This window comes from Capra hircus, chromosome 1 (genome assembly GCF_001704415.2).
Source record: "Capra hircus breed San Clemente chromosome 1, ASM170441v1, whole genome shotgun sequence".
NCBI classification, from domain to species: domain Eukaryota; kingdom Metazoa; phylum Chordata; class Mammalia; order Artiodactyla; family Bovidae; genus Capra; species Capra hircus.
The window spans coordinates 138,568,445-138,588,954 of record NC_030808.1 but is presented as its reverse complement, the minus strand read 5'-3'; the positions used below and the strand labels follow the sequence as shown (position 1 = coordinate 138,588,954).

Genomic DNA, 20,510 nt, shown 5'->3' with positions numbered 1-20,510 from the left:
AAAAGTAGATACAGACATGAGTTTGTGCATATATGTATCTATTCCTTAACTCAGTCTGTTGATAAGGCCTTAAAGCTGTGATGCTTCAAATAATACTTGTCAATGAAAGGAACTAAGGTTCCATGGAGAAATGATTGATTCTAATGTAGGGGCAGAGGAGATACAAAGATAAGCTTGGAACGTATTTTGGTTGCCAGAAAGTTGTGCTGAATCACTCATCGTGTGTGACTCTTTGTGACCCCATGGACTACAGCCTGTCATGCTTCTCTGTCCATGGGGATTCTCCAGGCAAGCATACTGGAGTGAGTTGTCCTCCCCTCTTTGAATGTTGAGTTTCAAGCCAGCTTTTTTGCTCTCCTCTTTAATCTTCATCAAGAAGCTCTTTAGTTCCTCTTTGCTTTCTGCCATTAGAGTGGTATTACCTGCATATCTGAAGTTGTTGATATTTCTCCTGGCCATCTTGATGCCAGCTTGTGGTTCACCTAGCCTGGCATTTTGCATGTTGTGCTGTGCAGAGCAGTTAAATAAACAGGGTGGCAATATACAACCTTGACATACTCCTTTCCCAGTTTTGAACCATTCTGTTGTCCCATGTCTGGTTCTAAACTGTTGCATCGTGACCTGCATAGAGGTTTCTCCGGAGGCAGGTAAGGTGGTCTGGTATTCCCATCTCTTTAAACATTTTCCACAGTTTGTTGTATTCCACACAGTTAAAGGCTTTAGCGTAGTCAGTGAAGCAGAAATGGATGTTTTTCTGGAATTGTCTAGCTTTTTCGATGATCCAGTGAATGTTGGCAATTTGATCTCTGATTCCTTTGCCTTTTCTAAATCCAGCTTGTACATCTGGAAGTTGTTACATACGAATTAAATTACCATTACTGTGACCTTTAGTAGTGTTCATCTCTTGTTGGAAGTACTTCCTTGGCATGTCTTAGACATTCTCTGCCATCCATTCTTCATGGCTTAACTCAGGAAAGTTTTCCTTGAAACCTGAGTCTGCAGACATGAATTCCTAAGTAACATGTAAAAGACATATTATGTCTTAAAATGGTTTACTTTTAGATGATTCAGATGGTTACATTCGACTAAACTTCTGTGAACTTATTTGCATTTTGTAATTGTCAAATTGAAGCATTATTAAGTGGCTCAAAAGTTTTTAAGCTGAAATGTTTGCATAATAACATAATAATAATATGTAGTAGCTGCCAAACTTTTCCATAGTGGTTGTAACTTTAAGCACTTCACCAACAGTGTATGAGGGCTCCAGTTTTTATGCATTCTCTCCAGCATTTCTTATTGTCTGTTTTTTTAAGTGTAGCTATCCTAGTGGTTGTGATGTTACCTCATTGTGGTTCTGATATCTATTTGCCTCATGACCGTATGACCTAAATCAAATCCCTTATGATTATACAGTGGAAGTGAGAAATAGATTTAAGGGACTAGATCTGATAGATAGAGTGCCTGATGAACTATGGACGGAGGTTCATGACATTGTACAGGAGACAGGGGTCAAGACCATCCTCATGGAAAAGAAATGCAAAAAAGCAAAATGGCTGTTGAAAGAAGAGAGGTGAAAAGCAAAGGAGAAAATGAAAGATATACGCATCTGAATGCAGAGTTCCAAAGAATAGCAAGAAGAGATAAGAAAGCCTTCCTCAGTGATCAATGCAAAGAAATAGAGGAAAACGACAGAATGGGAAAGACTAGAGATCTCTTCAAGAAAATTAGAGATACCAAGGGAATATTTCATGCAAAGATGGGCTCAATAAAGGACAGAAATGGTATGGACCTAACAGAAGCAGAAGATACTAAGAGGTGGCAAGAATACACAGAAGAACTGTGCAAACAAGGTCTGCGACCCAGATAATCGTGATGGTGTGATCACTCACCTAGAGCCAGACATCCTGGAATGTGAAGTCAAGTGGGCCTTAGAAAGCATCACTACGAACAAAGCTAGTGGAGGTGATGGAATTCCAGTTGAGCTATTTCAAATCCTAAAAGGTGATGCTGTAAAACTGCTGCACTCAATATGCCAGCAAATTTGGAAAACTCAGCAGTGGCCACAGGACTGGAAAAGGTCCGTTTTCATTCCAATTCCAAAGAAAGGCAATGCCAAAGAATGCTCAGACTACCGCACAGTTGCACTCATCTCACATGCTAGTAAAGTAATGCTCAAAATTTTGGAAGCCAGACTTCAGCGATACGTGAACCGTGAACTTTCAGATGTTCAAGCTGGTTTTAGAAAAGACAGAGGAACCAGAGATCAAATTGCCAACATCTGCTGGATCATGGAAAAAGCAAGAAAGTTCCAAAAAAATATCTACTTCTGCTTTATTGACTATGCCAAAGCCTTTGACTGTGTGGATCACAATAAACTGTGGAAAATTCTGAAAGAGACAGGAATACCAGACCACCTGACCTGCCTCTTGAGAAATCTGCATGGAGGTCAGGAAGCAACAGTGAGAACTGGACATGGAACAACAGACTGGTTCCAAATAGGAAAAGCAGTATGTCAAGGCTGTATATTGTCACCCTGCTTATTTAACTTACATGCGGAGTACATCATGAGAAACGCTGAGCTGGAAGAAGCACAAGCTGGAATCAAGATTGCCGGGAGAAATATCAATAACCTCAGATATGCAGATGACACCACCCTTATGGCAGAAAGTGAAGAGGAACTAAAAAGCCTCTTGACAGAATGAAAGTGGAGAGTGAAAAAGTTGGCTTAAAGCTCAACATTCAGAAAATGAAGATCATGGCATCTGGTCCCATCCCTTCATGGGAAATAGATGGGGAAACAGTGGAAACAGTGTCAGACTTTATTTTTTGGGGCTCCAAAATCACTGCAGATGGTGACTGCAGCCATGAAATTAAAAGACGTTTACTCCTTGGAAGAAAAGTTATGAGCAACCTAGATAGTATATTGAAAAACAGAGACATTACTTTGCCAACAAAGGTCCGTTTAGTCAAGGCTATGGTTTTTCCTGTGGTCATGTATGGATTTGAGAGTCGGACTGTGAAGAAAGCTGAGCACTGAAGAATTGATGCTTTTGAACTGTGGTGTTGGAGAAGACTCTTGAGAGTTCCCTGGACTGCAAGGAGATCCAACCAATCCATCCTAAAGGAGACAGTCCTGGGTGTTCATTGGAAGGACTGATGTTGAAGCTAAACTCCAATACTTTGGTTACTTGATGTGGAGAGCTAACTCGTTTGAAAAGATCCTGATGCTAGGAAAGATTGAGGGCAGGAGGAGGAGGAGAAGACGGCATCACTGACTCAGTGGACATGAGTTTGGGTAAACTCCGGTAGTTGGTGATGGACAGGGAGACCTGGTTGCTGGGACTCATGGGATTGCAGAGTCAGCCATGAGTGAGGGACTGAACTGAACTGTATGGTGTTGAGGGAGCTCTCATGCTTATTGCTCATTTGTATATCTTCTTTGTAGGAATATATGTTCAAATGTTTTACTCATTTTTAATTGGATTATTGGTCCTTTTATTATTGAATTGTAATAGTTTAATTATTGAGATATAAACCCCTTAACAGATGAATGACTTACAGCTATTTTCCCCCATTTTGTGAATTATCTTTTTAAATAACTTTCTTGATGATGTCCTTTGCAGTACAAAACTTTACAGTTTTTCTTGTTTCTTGTACTTTTTGTGTTATGTCTACGGCATCGTGATCAAGAAGATTTAAGTCTTTGTCTTCTAAGAGTTTTATAGTTTGAGCTCTTACATTTAAGTCTTTGATCAATTTGAGTTAACTTTTCTATGTGGTTGGAGGAGGGGTACAGAATTATTTTATTTTTTTGTATGGTTTGCCAGTTGTCCCAGCACCATTTGTTATAAAGAGTCTCTTACTATTTTTTAGCATGATGAATAGTGCTACTATTTACCATATAAGACAAACTAGAAATCTAGTTCATCATTATGGGGAGGTCTGGTATTCCCATCTCTTGAAGAATTTTCCACAGTTGCTTTAGCCTAGTCAATAAGGAGAAGTAGATGGTTTTCTGGAACTCTCTTGCTTTTTCTATGATCCAGCGGATGTTGGCAATTTGATATTTGATTCCTCTGCCTTTTCTAAATCTAGCTTGAACATCTGGGAGTTCTTGGTTGATGTACTGTTGAAGCCTCACTTGGAAAATTTTGAGCATTACTTTGCTAGCGTGTGAGATGAGTGCAATTGTGCGGTAGTTTGAACATTCTTTGGCATTACCCTTCTTTGGGATTTGAATGAAAACTGACCTTTTCCAATCCTGTGGCCACTGCTGAGTTTTCCAAATTTGCTGGCACATTGAGTGCAGCACTTTCACAGCATCATCCTTTAGGATTTGAAATAGCTCAACTGGAATTCTATCACCTCCACTAGCTTTGTTTGTCGTGATGCTTCCTATGGCCCACCTGACTTCACATTCCAGGATGTCTGGCTCTAGGTGAGTGATCACACCATTGTGGTTATCTGGTCATTAAGATCTTTTTTGTATACTTCTTCTGTATATTCTTGCCACCTTTTCTTAATATCTTCTGCTTCTGTTAAGTCCATATGTTTCTTTCCTTTATCGAGCCCATCTTTGCATGAAATGTTCCCTTGGTATCTCTAATTTTCTTGAAGAGATCTCTAGTCTTTCCCATTCTGTTGTTTTCCTCTATATCTCTGCATTGATTGCTGAGGAAGGCTTTCTTACCTCTCCTTGCAAGTCTTTTGAACTCTGCTTTCAGATGCTTATATCTTTCCTTTTCTCCTTTGTCTTTAGCTTCTCTTCTTTTCTCAGCTATTTGGAAGGCCTCCCCAGACAGCCATTTTGCCTTTTTGCATTTCTTTTCCATGGGGATGGTCTTGATCCCAGCTTCCTGTAGAATATCATGAATCTCCACCCATAGTTCTTCAGGCGCTCTGTCTGTCAAATCTGATCCCTTGAATCTATTTGTCACTTCCACTGTATAATCATAGGGAATTTGATTTAGGTCATACCTGAATGGTCTAGTGGTTTTCCCTACTTTCTTCAATTTAAGTCTGAATTTGGCAATAAGGAGTTCATGATCTGAGCCACAGTCAGCTCCCGGTCTTGTTTTTTGCTGACTGTATAGAGATTCTCCATCTTTGGCTGCAAAAAATGTAAACAGTCTGATTTCAGTATCAACCATCCGGTGACGTCCATGTGTAGAGCTGTCTCTGTGGTAGGCTTAATGGTGAACTCCCAAGAGGTTTTACACCAAGTGGGACCTTCCAGTGCCCCTGTCTCTGTGGTGAGCCCCTCCCGACCCATGTCTCCACAGGAGGCTGTCCCACTACTAGCAGGTAGTTTTGGTTCATTCTCCTGTGGGGTTGCTGCTCCTCTCCTCTGGGTCTTGGTGCATGCAGAAGTTTGTTTGTGCCTCCAAGACTGGAGTCACTTTTTCCCCAGTCCCCGGGAAGTCCTGTAATCAAATCCTGCTGACACTCAAGGCCGGATTCCCTGGGAAATGCCAGTCCGTTTGTCAGATCCGCAGGCTTAGAAGCCTGACATGGGGTGCAGAACCTTTTCAACAGTATGAGAACTTCTTTGCTATGACTGTTCTCTAGTCTTTGGGTCACCCATCCAGCAAGTATGTATTCGATTTTATTGTGATTGTACTCCTCCCGCCGTCTCGCTCCGGCCTCTTCTTTGTCTTTGGACGTGGAGTATCATTTTTTGGTGGGTTCCAGTGTCCTCCCGGAGAAGGCAATGGCACCCCACTCCAGTACTCTTGCCTGTAAAATCCCGTGGATGGAGGAGCTTGGTAGACTGCAGTCCGTGGGGTCGCCAAGAGTCAGACATGACTGAGCGACTTCTCTTTCACTTTTCACTTTCATGCATTGGAGAAGGAAGTGGCAACCCACTCCAGTGTTCCTGCCTGGAGAATCCCAGGGATGGCGGAGCCTGGTGGGCTGCCGTCTCTAGGGTGGCACAGAATCGGACACGACTGAAGTGACTTAGCAGCAGCAGCAGTGTCCTCCTGTTGATGGTTGTTTAGTAGCTAGTCGCACTTCTGGTGCTTTTGCAGGAGGGGATGAGCTCATGTCTTTCTACTCTGCCATCTTGAACCAGAAGTCCAGCCTGTTAATTTGTTAATTGCTTTCATGTTTGTTTTCCACACAAGTGGAAAAAGCCTTCCTATTTCCTCATGCAGTTCTCTACTGTAATGAAAATGTTTCATTTTTACAACAAATTGTGATGGGTGAGGAAAAGTGAATATTGTACAATAATGTGGAACAGAAGAGGCCATGGGGCAAATGAAATGGACCATGACCAACCACACCAGCGGCCAGTCTTCATCCAAAGAAGGTGATGTTGTATGTGATGGGATTGGAAGGGAGTTCTCTATTATGAACTCCTTCTGGAAAACCAAATGATTCATTGCAACAAGTACTGTTCCCAATTAGACCAACTGAAAACAGCACGGAGTGAAACATGTCTGAAATTAGTGAACAGAAAATGCATAATCTTCTATCAGGATAGCACAGAACAATGTTTCTTTGATGACCGGGGGAAAAAAAGTGTTACATCTTGGCGGAGACGTTCTGATTTGTCCCTGGTATTCACCAGATGTTGCACCTTCAGATTTCTATCTGTTTCAGTCTTTAAAAAATTCTCTTAATGGAAAAAATTTCAGTTCCGTTTTTTCAAAAGACAAAAAGTTTTGGGAAGATGGAATTATGAAGTTGCCTGAAAAATGGCATCACCTTACTGGAAGGTTCGTGCCCTGCCATGTCCCACTTCCCCTCATGTAAAGTGAAACAGTTCCCCTGCTTATCCTTCTTTTCTTGTTCCCTAGAACATTTATTGTGTAACGTATCATTCATGGTCTTTTGCTCCCTGTTGGTATGTGCTCCACGAGGCCAGAGTTCTTACCTCTTCAGTCACTTTTGTGTCGCTAGGAGCAAGAATAATAAGCATTGATGATGTGTCAAGGATCTGAGTGAGTGAGTGGATGAATGCTGACTCACTCTCGCAGTGCTCCCCCTTCCTCCCGTGCTTAGTTCCCTCTGTTCTAACCATCCTCTGCCTCAGGCAGCTTCTTGCCGCTCAGGTCCACAAGCATCACTTCCTCATCAGACCTTACCTGCCTAGGTTGGAGTTCCTTATGTCTCTGCTTGCAAGTGCCCTTAGCTGTGGACTTCTCCTTCATGTGTGTGTGTTAATCACGCGGTCGTGTCTCACTCTTTGTGACCCCATGGGACTATAGCCCATCAGGCTACTCCGTGTGTGGATTCTCCAGGCAAGAATACTGGCGTGAGTAGCTATTCCCTCCTCTGGGGATCTTCATGACCCAGGGATTGAAGTCCCTGCATTGCAGGGAGACTCATTACCCTGTGAGCCACCAGGGGAGTCTTCTTCTTGTTGTTTTTTGGTCACTCAGTTGTGTCCGACTCTTTGCGACCCCACACACTGCAATATGCAGGCTTCTCTGTCCTTCACTGTCTACTGGAGTTCATTCAGACTTATGTCCATTGAGTTGGTGATGCCAACCAACCATCTTATCCTCTGTTTCCTCTTTCTGCTGCCTTCAGTCTTGCCTGGCCTTAGGGTATTTTCCAGTGATTAAGCTCTTCCCATCAGGTGGCCAAAGTATTGGAGCTTCAGCTTCAGCATCAGTCCTTCCAGTGGATATTCAGAGTTGATTTCCTTTAGGATTGACTGGTTTGATCACCTTGCTGTCCAAGGGACTCTCAAGAGTCTTGTCCAGCATCACAGTTTGAAAGCATCAATTCTTCGGCCCTCAGCCGTCCTTATGGTCCAACTCTCACATCCATACATGACTGCTGGAAAAACCATAGCTTTACGTATACGGACCTGTGTAGGCAAAGTGATGTCTCTGCTTTTTAATACAGTTTAGGTTTGTCATAGCTCTTCTTCCAAGGAGCAAGCATCTTTTAATTTTTTGGCTAGTCACCATCTACATTGATTTTGGAGACGAAGAAAAAGTCTGTCACTGTTTGCATTTTTTCCTCATCTGTTTGCCATGAAGTGATAGGACCATTATCTTGGTTTTTTAAATGTTGAGTTTTAAGTCTGCTTTTTCGCTCTCCTCTTTAATCTTCATCAAGAGGTTCTTTAGTTCCTCTTCACTTTCTGCCATAAGGGTGGTGTCATCTGCGTATCTGAGGATATTGATACTTATCCCAGCAATTTTGATTTCAGCTTGTGATTTATCCAGCCTGGCATTTCTCATGATGTACTCTGCATAAAAATTAAATAAGCAGGGTGACAATATACAGCCTTGATGTACTCATTTCCCAATTTTGAACCAGTCTTTTGTTCGATGTCTAATTCTAACTATTGCTTCTTGACCTTGCATACAGGTTTCTCAGGGGGCAAATAAGGTGGTCTGATATTCCCATCTCTTGAAGAATTTTCCACAGTTTGTTGTGATCCACAGTGTCCAAGGCTTTAGCATAGTCAGTGAAGCAGAGGTAGGTGTTTCTCAGGAATTCTTTTGCTTTTTCTGTGCTTCAACGCTTGTTGGCAATTTGATCTCTTGTTCCTCTGCCCTTTCTAAATCCAGCTTGAACATTTGGAAGTTCACAGTTCACATACTGTTGAAGCCTAGGGTGAAGGATTTTGATCATTACCTTGCTAACATGTGAAATGAGTACAATTGTCCAGTAGTCTGAAGATTCTTTGGCATTACCCTTCTTTGGGATTGGAATGAAAACTGATCTTTTCCAGGGCTGTGGCCACTGCTGAGTTTTCCAAAGTTGCTGGCATATTGAGTGCAGCACTTTCATAGCATCATCTTTTAGGATTTGAAACAGCTCAGCTGGAATTTCATCACCTCCATTAGCTTTGTTTGTAGTAATGCTTCCTAAGGCCCACTTCACTTTACACTCCAGGATGTCTGGTTCTAGGTGAGTGATTACAGCATTGTGGTTTTCCACGTCATTAAGACCTTTTTGTACAGTTCTTTGTATTCATACCTCTTCTTAATCTCTTCTGCTTCTGCTAGGTACTTGCGTTTCAGTCCTTTCTTGTGTCCATCTTTGCATGAAATGTTCCCTTGGTATCTCCGATTTTCTTGATGAGATCTTTAGTCTTTCCCATTCTATTGTATTCCTCTATTCCTTTGCATTGTTCACTTAAGGCTTTCTTACCTCTCTTTGCTGTTCTTTGGAACTCTGGGTTCAGATGGGTGTATCTTCCCCTTTCTCCTTTGCCTTTTGCTTCTCTTCTTTTCTCAGCTATTTGTAAGGCCTCATCAGGCAACTTTTGCCTTTTTTGCATTTCTTTTTCTTAGGAATGGTTTTGGTCACCGCTTCCTGTACAGTGTTATGAACCTCCGTCCATAGTTCTTCAGGCATTCCATCAGATATAATCCCTTGAATTTATTTGTCATTTCCAGTGTATAATCGTAGAGGATTTGATTTAGGTCGTACTTGAATGGCCTAGTGGTTTTCCTTACTTTCTTCAATTCCAAATCTGAATTTTGCAGTAAGTCATGATCTGAGCCACAGTCAGCTCCCAGTCTTGTTTTTGCTGACTGTTTAGAGCTTCTCCATCTTTGTCTCAAAAGAATATAATCAATCTGATTTCAGTGTTAACCATTTGGTGATGTCCATGAGTTGCCTCATGTCGTTGGAAGATGTTTGCTATGACAGTGTGCTTTCTTGGCAAAATTCTGTTAACCTTTGCCTGTTCATTTTGTACCCCATGGCCAAACTTGCCTGCTACTCCAGGTATCTCTTGACTTCCTGCTTTTGCATTCCAGTCCCCTATGATGAAAAGGACATCTTTTTTTGATGTTAGTTCTGGAAGGTCTTGTAGGTCTTCATAGAACCATTTAGCTTCAGCTTCTTTGGCGGTAGTGGTTGGGGCATAGACTTGGATACTGTGATGGTGAATGTTCTGTGTTGGAAATGAACCAAGGTCATTCTGTAATTTTTGAGATTGCACCCAGGTACTGCATTTCGGACTCTGTTGGCTATGAGGGCTACTCCATTTCTTCTAAGGGATTCTTGCCCACAGTAGTAGATATAACCGTTATCTGAATTAAATCCACCCTTTCCCATCCAGTTTAGTTCAGTGATCCTGAAATGTTGATCTTCACTCTTGCCATCTCTTGTTTGACCACTCCGATTTACCTTGACTCATGGACCTAACATTCCAGTGTTCCTATGCAGTATTGGTTTCTTTACAGCATCAGACTTGACTTTCTCCATCAGATGCATCCACAGCTGGGTGTCATTTAGGCTTTGGCGCAGCATTAATGACTATTTCAGTTTCTCTTCCTTTGTGCTATTCTTGTTAATGTCTGTCTTCCCTCCAACTGTCCTCCCCCTCATTTTGCTCTTTGTTAAATCTAAGGGCCGAGCACAGTGTCAGATTCTCAATAAATGCAAATGTTTGTTGAAAGAGTAATAAATTAAAATATTCTTTTTTTAAATTGAAGGATAATTGATTTACAGAATTTTGTTTTCTGTCAAACCTCTACATGAATCAGCCATAGGTATACATATATCTCCTGCCTTTTTGAACCTCGCTCCCATCTCCCTCCCCATCCCACCCCTCTAGGCTGACACAGAGCCTCTGTTTGAGTTTCCTGAGCTCTACGGCAAATTCCCATCCACTGTCTGTTTTACACATGGTAATGTAAGTTTCTGTATTACTCTGTCCATACATCTTGCCCTCTCCTCTCCTCTCCCCATGTCCACAAGTCGGTTTTCCATGTCTGTCCCTCTATTGCTACCCCACATATAAATCCCTCAGGACCATTTTTCTAGATTCCACATATATGCACTAGGATACAATACTTACCTTTCTCTTTCTGACTCACTTCACTCTGTATAATAGGTTCTAGGTTCATCCACCTTATCAGAACTGACTCAAAGGAGTTCCTTTTATGTCTGAGTAACATTCTATGGTGTATATGTACCACACCTTCTTTATCCATTCATCTGTTAATGGACATCTAGGTTGCTTTCTAGCCATTGTAAATAGTGCTGCAGTGAGCAGTGGGATACATGTGTCTTTTTCAATTTGGTTTCCCCAGGGTGTATGCCTAGGAGTGGGATTGTTGGGTCATATGGTGGTTTTATTTTATTCCTAGGTTTTTAAGGAATCTCCATACCATCTTCCATAATGGCTGTATCAATTTACATTCCCACCAACAGTGCAAGAGCGTTCCCTTTTCTCTACACCCTCTCCAGCATTTATTGTTTGTAGACTTTTTGATGATGGCCATTCTTACTGGGGTGAGGTGATATCATTGTAGTTTTCGATTTGCAGTTCTCTAATAATGAGCGATGTTGAGTATGTTTTCATGTTTGTTAGCCGTCTGTATGTCTTCTTTGGAAAAATGTTCTTTTTCCCACTTTTTGATTGGGCTGTTTGTTTTTCTGGTATTGAGTTGTATGAGCTGCTTGTATATTTTGGAAATTAATCATTTATCCGTTGTTTCAGTTGCTATTATTTTTTCCCATTGTGAGGGATGTCTTTTCACCCTGCTTATAGTTTCCTTTGCTGTGCAAAAGCTTTTCAGTTTAACCAGGTTTGACTTGTTTACTTTTGTTTTTATTTCCATTACTGTAGTAGGTGGGTCATAGAGGATCTTGCTTTGATAAAATATTCCTATGATCTATATAACTAACAATCCATCAAAGTTGGTCATTGTCAGTAACATTTGCTTAAAAAGATTATAGGATTAAAACTTAATGAACTCATAGTTTTAAGTTGACCTGGAGTCTAGGGAGCATAAATACAGTTAGCATCATTGCCTTTCAGCAAGAGTTTTCTGTGCTGTATCCCCTATGTGTTGTGGAAACCGGTTCTTACCGTGGATGGCCATCCAGTTCTGCCACCATCCCTAGCATCGGGCACTCTTCCTTCTAAGTCTGATGTTGGTCTTCTGTACAGTCACCCTTTGGTTTTTGGTTGACCTCTTCCTTTCTTATATTTAGAGAATTATCTTATCCTTTATTAAATGAAATAGTCTCACTTCTTTCTTTTGACCTCTTTTGGGCCCATGTAATGCTCCTGAGTGGTTTTATGTAGTGTATTCCAACATAGACCCTATTTATGTATCAAATACCAAAGGATAACTTTTTAAAAAGTGTTTTTATGAGTAGTGATATATTTAATAGAAGAACTGTTGCAAATCTAGCTTTATTAACTTTAATGATTTGCTTCTTTACTGAGCTCATTATATTATTGTGAATGTACATATAAATATTAGTTTTGGGAAAAACAGCTATTTCAGTGCATATTACTAGTTGGGTGAATACTCCATAAATGGATGTAATCCTCAAACAACTTTAGGCACTATTTATCCTCATATGTGAAGAAACTGACATATATGAACCTTAGAAATAAAAGATTTTCTTAATCTCATTGTCACTGCAGGCAACGGAAACCTATTTGATCCTTCTTAATTATTTCACAAGATAAAATAACCATGTTGAGAAAGGTAATCTGTTTTCAATTTCTTAAGAATTTTTGGTCACTAATATCTTATCATTAAAGAAAAAATTATTATGGTCTTTTCTTTAAAATAGTTAAATATTTATTGCCTTTGTAATAGGTGGGATTAGAAAACATGCATATGATTGTTCCAAAACTTGGTTGTTTACATTGCTATTGCTATTTACTACTAGAGTAAGTACAGCTTTTTTTTTTTAAATGAATAGAGGCCTCTATAGTGACCCTTTATGATAGTAGAAACTTAAATTATTATTCTTTGACCTTATATGTTGTCTTAAAATTGTCTTTAGGGGAATATTTTATCCTAAGTTTGTTGATTATTCAAGATTGAAAACATTTCACCTGATAGCTTAAAGATTTGTGTCTTGGCATTAAGATGATCACTTCATTCTCAGTATTGTTTAAATCAGTGGATGTGGGGCAGGCAACTGAATTCTTTTCTTCTCTAAAGTTTCAGTGTGTAGCTTTTGTCTCTTTTTCACATACTTTGTCAAAACTTTGTCTACAAAGAAGTGTGGATTGGGGATTTATTTCTAGAACTGTGTTAAAACACTTTCTGTAGATACTTGTTTATGAAGCTACGTCAAATAGGTGTCATGGTTACCATCGTCTCTAAGACTCATTCTGCTTGTCCCTTCACTCTCACCTATGTGTCCTCTGCTTGTCTGGTCTGTCTGCTTTCCATTTTCTCTAGTTTGGGAATGGATCTATAAGTCTCACGTTCTGTGTTGGTGCTTTGGCAGAGTAGCCTGGTGTCTGGATAGTTAAGAAATGAGCTGATCAACAGTAGTGTTAAAATGGAACAAGCTTAGCTGTTCCTTGTACCTCATGTTAAACGTAATGAGTTTAGAGGATTATGACTCTAATGATTGGAATCTGCTAGACAGGACATCTGTTTTACTTTTTACTGATTAATTTGGTGTAGAAATAGCATCCTTTTTTGCAGTATGAAAATTATTTTGTATTCTAGCTTTCACTGGTAGCTTATTTTCTGAAATGTACTTTTTAGAATAGCATAATAGGACTCACTGGATACTCTTTATTAGTCTGAAAATATTTGTTTTCTGTGATAAAAGTTTCTGGGAACATATGAATTTTCATTTATTCTGGACAGCATTAGAATTGTTTAGTATATGCAAATATTTTTCCTTTGGTTTTGTTTCCTAGGTTGCACGTTTTCAAAAAATTCCTAATTCTGAAAATGAGACAATGATTCCGGTATTGACATCAAAAAAAGCAAGTGAATTACCAGTCAGTGAAGTTGCAAGCATTCTCCAAGTAAGTTCTTGGTGGGGAGGAAGGGAGTGTGTAGTAGAATGAGCCACTTAGCTAAGTGCTATCTAGTAGAGTTTTCTTTTCTGCAGGTGTGTGTGGCTAGTGGTTCCCTGATAGGACGGTGCAGCTCTGGATCATTAGTGTTGCGGAAACTGTTAGTGCTCTGTGAGGATTAGTTGGATTAGGAAAGTGATCAATTTAATTATTAACATAAGTGGAGTTAGGAGTTTTATCCTTTTTTATGTTTTCTACTGTAAAAGCTAAATATAAGTTCAGAACTGTGAGTAAATTTTGCTTATGTAATTCAGTCTCTTCCTAGTTTTTCACAGTCTAATGGAACACGAGGAAAAGAATATTTAAAATTTTCTCTTCAGAATTCACATATTTTAATGATGGCATTAAAAGCATTGCATACCCCCCCCCCCCACCGCCTTTTTTTTAAGGTTTTTTTGGGGCGGGTTGTATTTATACTCTTTGTTTTAAAGCCACTTACTCTAAATATATTTAGGTATCACAAGACTATTATTGACCTCTATTATAAAGCTTTTGGTCAGAGAAACTACTTCAGAGATGCAAGTAATTTCATTCTTTAATGATAGTTTCAAATAACAAGTCATGAGAGGTAGTGACTGAAGAATGTAGGTGGTGTTTGAGGACTTAACTTCATTATTTTCAGTAATTTAGGAACTGCAGATTTTCTCTTTGGAATAAATGTACAGTCTAAGAACAAAAGGTAATACCAACCTCAGTTTTGATAGGCTCAGAGAACAAGAAAGATGCATAATCTTTTGGAGAAACTAACTTTAGAAGACAGTAAGACAACAGTGGGAACCAAGAAAACTAGTTAAAATGTACTTATAATTTGCTTTCTGTACATTGTCACTTTTGTGTTACTCCTCTTTCCGCATAAAAATCATAATTTTTTGTTTATTAATCTAGTTGCTTACATTAACATGTTTTATTGAGGTTTAATTTATATAGACTACAATTAATATACAATTTATATAGACTACAATTAAATATACACTTGGATTTTGGCACATATAGCCATCATCACAATGAAGATGTAGAAAATTTTCATCACTCTATATAGATTCCACGTGTCTTTTTTGTAGCTAATCCTTCCATTGCTCTTGGCCCCAGGCACTCACTGATATGCTTTGTCCCCATAGATTAATTTTGATTGTCACAGAAGTTCCTATAAATACGACCATACATATGTACTTTTTTGTGTTTTCTCATTTGTTTTCTGCTAATATTTTCAGTAACTTTTATATATAAAATCTCATAGGCTGATCTTCAGAATGGTCTAAACAAATGTGAAGTAAGTCATAGGAGAGCCTTCCATGGCTGGAATGAGTTTGATATCAGTGAAGATGAGCCACTATGGAAGAAGTATATTTCTCAGGTATATTTTTATTTTCTCATGCTGTGTAGTTTAATTGTATTTTTGTTAATGTAGTTTTTTACTTTTGTGAAGTTATTTATGGAGAAATGAAATAATATTAAAAAAATTTTTTTTTAACTAGTTTCATTTGTTAGAGTTTACTATTAGGTTGGAATTTCTATAATTTTTAGTGTGTAAATCTTTAAGGGCTTATATCACATGGAGGTGATAATAGTAGTTTCCTTTGGAAGTGTCTTATATATATATATTTTATTACAGAAATGCTAGTATTTTTTAAAGTAATATGACTAGTTTAGAAAATTAGCAAAAGGTCATTTGAATCCAGACTGCCTGGTTACAAATTCCACCTTTCTTTATTACTGTTAATAGCTTGTGTGTACCTTATTATCCTCTGAGTCTTAACTAGAAAATGGAGATAATAATCTTAGGCGATAGTAGCTAATAGAAAATAGCTATTTTAAATTATTAGGTTGGTGAAAAAGTAATTGCGGTTTCAGACTGTGAATATCAAATCATTATAACTAGGCTCAAACACATCTTTATTAATCAAAATAGGAACTATTGCAATCAACACATTTTTTTCAATGAGAAATGTTTGTTTATTCTTGTAACATAAAAATCTATGCTTTGGGATTTGACAAACTCTTGGAAAGCATTTTCTCCTTCCTGCTGGTTGTGGAAGCATTTGTCCTTCAAAAACTTGTTGAGTTGCTTGAAGAAGTGTCGTCAGTTGATGAGTGGTCAGGTGAATATGGCGGATGAGGCAAAATTTTGTAGCCTAATTTGTTCAACTTTTGAAGTGTTGCTTGTGCTCTGTGAGGTCGGGTGTTGTTGTGCAGAAAAATTGGGCCCTTTCTTCTGACAGATGCTGGCTTTAGGCAGTGGTTTTTGGTGTGTCTCATGGATTTGCGGAGCATACCTCTCAGATGTACTGATTTAGCCAGGATTCAGAAAGCTGTAGTGAGTCATACCTGTAGCAGACCAGCAAACAGTGGCCATGACCTTGTTTTGGTCCGAGTTTGGCTTTGGGAAGTGCTTTGGAGTTTCTTGTGTCTTCCCTGGTAGTTTCTTCTTGGTCCATCACTGAGCTGATTGTTGCCAGTTGTCATATAAAATCCGCTTTTTGTTACACATCACAGTCAGATCAAGAAATGGTTTGTTTTCATTGCGTAAGAAAGAGAAGATGACACTTCAAAATGATGATTTTTTGATTTGCCGTCAGCTCATGAGGCACCCACTTACGGAGTTTTTTTCACCTTTCCAATTTGCTTCAAATGCTGCATGACCATAGGATGGTCAGTGTTGAGTTCTTTGGCAATTTCTTGTGTAGGATCACCTTTAATGATCCTCTCAGTTGGTTGTTGTCAACTTCTGATGACCAGTCACTGTGCTCCTCACCTTCAAGGATCTTGTCTCCTTTGCGAAACTTCTTGATCCACCTCTGCACTGTACATTCATTAGCAGTTCTTGGGTCAAATGCATCACTGATGTTGTGAGCTATCTCCGCTGCTTTACATTTTGAACTCAAGAAAATTGCTCGAATTTGCTTTTTGTCTAACATCATTTCCCTAGTCTAAAATAAACATAAACAGCAAGTAATAAGTCATTGGCAGAAAAACAAAGTGAAATGTGTATTAAAATGATGTATAACATAACCACATTTATTTAAGAATGTATTCCAATATCAAATGGCAAAGTTAAGCAGTGTAAAACTGCATTTACTTTTGCACCAACCTATTATATTTTATTAATATTTTAATCTTTTCAGAAAGATTTGCTGTAGGATTTTTCTTATCTTGATAATAAGCATGTTAGTGAAAAGCTACAAACTTCCTGTGGCCAATTTTTAGCTAGTAGAGTTAGTTTGTCAAACAGATTCTTTTTAGTAAAGAAACTTTGTAATGCCTTCTAATCTTCAGATTCTTTTTTAAAAAAGATCTATGTTTAACTTTTCTAAGGGGGCTTGCTTGTTAATGAAGCAAAAGTTACCATGTTGTTAAATGAATTTGTCTAAAGTAGAAAAACTGAATTTTTAGGGACGAACTTTGTGTCCATCTTGTTTTTAATGTAATAATTTGTATGTGTATTTTTGTATTCTCACCTTTACCGTATTTCCACATCATCCAGAACTTCAGAAGTTTATTCTGGATTTATAAATTACAGTGATTTGACTTATCACTGGGTAATATGATTTAATGTTTTACTTTCTTGATCCTGTTTCAAAGCCGGAGTACTTGCATCATGGTATTGCTGTGAGAATGAAATGAAATATAGTGCCTGTAATATAGTTAAGTAATAATTAGCATTAATTATTAATGCTATTAATTATTGCTAAGCAGTAATTAGCATTAAATATCAGTTTTAAATCATAAAGCACTGAACGACTCTTCACTCCTCTACAGAGAACAGCATCTTTGTTGTTCTACAGACATTTGTCTAGAGGCTGCCATCTATCAGGTAGTGTCCTTAGTACCACGGCACAGCTCTTTTAGGGGCAAATAAAATGATTGTGAAGCTTGCTTTCAGAGTGTGATAATAACAGCTAACGTTGGCGGGTTTTATAGTATACACAGTGCTTTAATATAAATTCTTGGTTAATCCTTACACAGTTTTTAGTACAAGGTAGTATTTTAGTAGATGAAGCACCTCTGGGGCTTAAAAAATTAAGGAATTGGATTCAAAACAGGTATTCTGACTCAGTTTGTGTGTGGTTTGTCAACCCTGAACCACATTGCAGTTTTAGTTTGAGTTTGTTAGAGCAGTGATTTTCAATCCTCTGTGCATTAGAGTCACTTGGGGGAATGCTTTAAAAATGCTAAAACCTGGGTCCTGTGCCCAGAGATTCTGATTTGATTGCTGTGGTGTGAGTGTGGACATTTGTTGGAAGCCCTTCACAAGATTCTGATGTGAAGCAGAGTTGTAGACGCTGTGCCAGAGAATGGAACCATAAAGAAAGTAGGAGGTGGTGGTGTCTAATTTGAGAGTTAATGATATCCAGAGGCTGAGGCTATCCGCTGTGATGGATTCTTTGCAAAGTGACCTTGCAGCTTTGACGGCTATTGGGAGCATTTCATCAGAGGAAGGCACTCCAGCAATGGAGCTCTGACGTTTAACTGGGATGTCCAACTGGAAGGATTTGGGGTTGTTCTGATGCTTGTTTGTTTTAAGAGCTTCTTGATTGAGTTGGTACTGTGGTTTTTATTTCTTTAGATACTGTTGTCTCTGCTAGCTAGATGTCAGGGAAACCAGTGTTGGGAAAATATTCAGCTTCTTCTGTGGCGAACGAGGATCTTACTGTATGCTCTTAGTTGCACTGGTGGGTGGGATCTAGTTGTTCCTATGGTGGGTGGGTCAACCACAGAATTGTAATTTATGCCCATTTACTTAAAATATAGGAATGATGAGAGTGTTTGAAGTTCATAATTTAGGTATTCTAACCAGTGCTTAATATAAATCTTTATTAAAGTCATTTTCCATTTATTCTAGACCCAGTAGAGATTCAGAACAGCTTATTGGTTAAATTAATAAGTACTAAAAATACATGTGTATTCTAAGAATTGGTCAGTTCTTAGTTTTACATAGTAATGCCCTGATAGTTGTTTTCTTTTTTTAAGGCTTTTGTTGTGATGGTATACAACTGTCATTCATGCAAAACTGTTTGAATTGCTGTTTGTTTTCACTTTCAGTTTAAAAATCCCCTTATTATGCTGCTTCTGGCTTCTGCAGTCATCAGTGTTTTAATGCATCAGTTTGATGATGCTGTCAGTATCACTGTGGTAAGAAAAATATATGTATTTTTAACTTGTTAGTTAATTGTATAAATTAGGATTGGCTTTTATTTTAGAATATGAATTGAGGGATGCCTTATTGTTTTCTTCAGGTTTGCTTTTTTTTTTTTTTTAGATTCTGGTTTTAGTTGCAGTGATCTCAAGTAATGTTCAAGGGTCTGTGATTGGCACCCTTGGGAATTATTTAACAACCTGATAATTTCATAGATGTGAAACATTTTATAATAATTTTCCAATTAAATATTTAATTTCTTTTACTTTCCAATTCAGAGTATGTTTGACTAGTTGTGAACTGAAGCCTGACATTTTTGAAATTAAAAATATTTAACAATGCACTGTATGTTTACTATGTAAGATTTTGTTCTCTCCAGCTAGGTTATTCTAGTTTTCATCTTTTTTTTCCTTGCCCTCTGCTTCATTGTAGTATAAAAATTTATAGTAAGTCTAGGCATTGATTAAAGCAAATGTGTTTTGCTTAACTGCACAGGAGAAATGAACACAGAGCTTCAAAGTCTCCAGCTTTTGCTTGTGGACTCCTGGGAGTCTATGAGATTATTTTAGGGAGATGTGAGGCCAAAACTACTTTCATAAAGCTAAAATGTTATTTGTCTTTTTGCTGTAGACATTTGCATTAATGGAGCAAAAGTGATGTGGGTAAAACCATTTGGTCTGAGTCAAGATAGTGGCACCTATCTAGTAAACTGTCTAGTACTTAATGTTTTTTTTCACTGTTTCTCTTAGTAATGTTTTCGATAAAACAGTAAAAAATAATTTTACTAAATCTTGATCCTTAGGTATATAGGTTTTAATGTTCTGTATGATGAAATAGGAAGTACTGATTGAAGTATGGTGATTGTCCCAAGGAAAGGCTGTGTGCTGAAGTGAACTAGCCTTTTACTCCAAAGAATGACTGATACACAAACTATGGGTATTAAGACTTGAATAATTGGCATACTTTTTTTTGAAAGTGAGTGAAATAACCTTTCACTACAAGAGAAACAACTGACAGAATTTGTTACCAATGGTAAACTTCAAGCTTTCAGTAGTAACTAGAACTTTGCAAAATTTTTATGCTGGATAGCTCCCCTATTTTAAGACCTTATTCTAATGAGATCAGTAGTGATTTCAGTGAATGTGATTTTTTGGGAACAATTATAAAATGTGTCAACACTTGGAAGATTTGAATAACCCAGTGAATCAACCTTTTCTAAATGACCTGTGCATGATGATACAAAATATTCATTCACAATAGTAAGGAGACTGATTCTAATATAACAGACTATGAAAAGTTCACTGATCTAGTTTTAGATTCTACATTGCAAATTACTTTTAAAGTTAGTAGCAGTTGTCTAATTTTGCTGTAGTAGCTAAGAATAAAAACCACAATTATTTGAAAAGGCTTTTAAAATAAACTCCTCCCTTTCCAACAGTATCTGTATGAGGTTGAATTTTTTTCATAAACTTTAGCCAAATTAACATGTCAATAAATTAAATGCAGAAGCAGATAGGAGAATGGAAAAACCCAAATTTTTTGGCCAACCCAGTATTAAAGCGAACACCAAAGATAGAAAAATTGAAAACACTGCCACTTTTCTCACAA

The 20,510-nt window shown here is 38.2% G+C and overlaps 1 protein-coding gene across 5 annotated transcripts in view; it reads left to right on the top strand.

The window, feature by feature from the left end:
* The window catches only part of ATP2C1 (ATPase secretory pathway Ca2+ transporting 1), a 153,112-nt gene that overhangs the window by 62,132 nt on the left and 70,470 nt on the right, over positions 1-20,510 (top strand). For 3 of the 5 annotated variants that reach the window (XM_018051409.1, XM_018051436.1, XM_018051432.1), the window contains 3 exons: positions 13,607-13,717; positions 15,006-15,122; positions 18,809-18,898. In XM_018051409.1, the coding sequence (XP_017906898.1) occupies positions 13,607-13,717; positions 15,006-15,122; positions 18,809-18,898 (318 nt within the window). Of the gene's footprint in view, positions 1-12,361; positions 12,426-13,606; positions 13,718-15,005; positions 15,123-18,808; positions 18,899-20,510 lie in introns of all 5 variants that reach the window. The other 2 variants (XM_018051417.1, XM_018051427.1) reach the window with 1 other exon arrangement.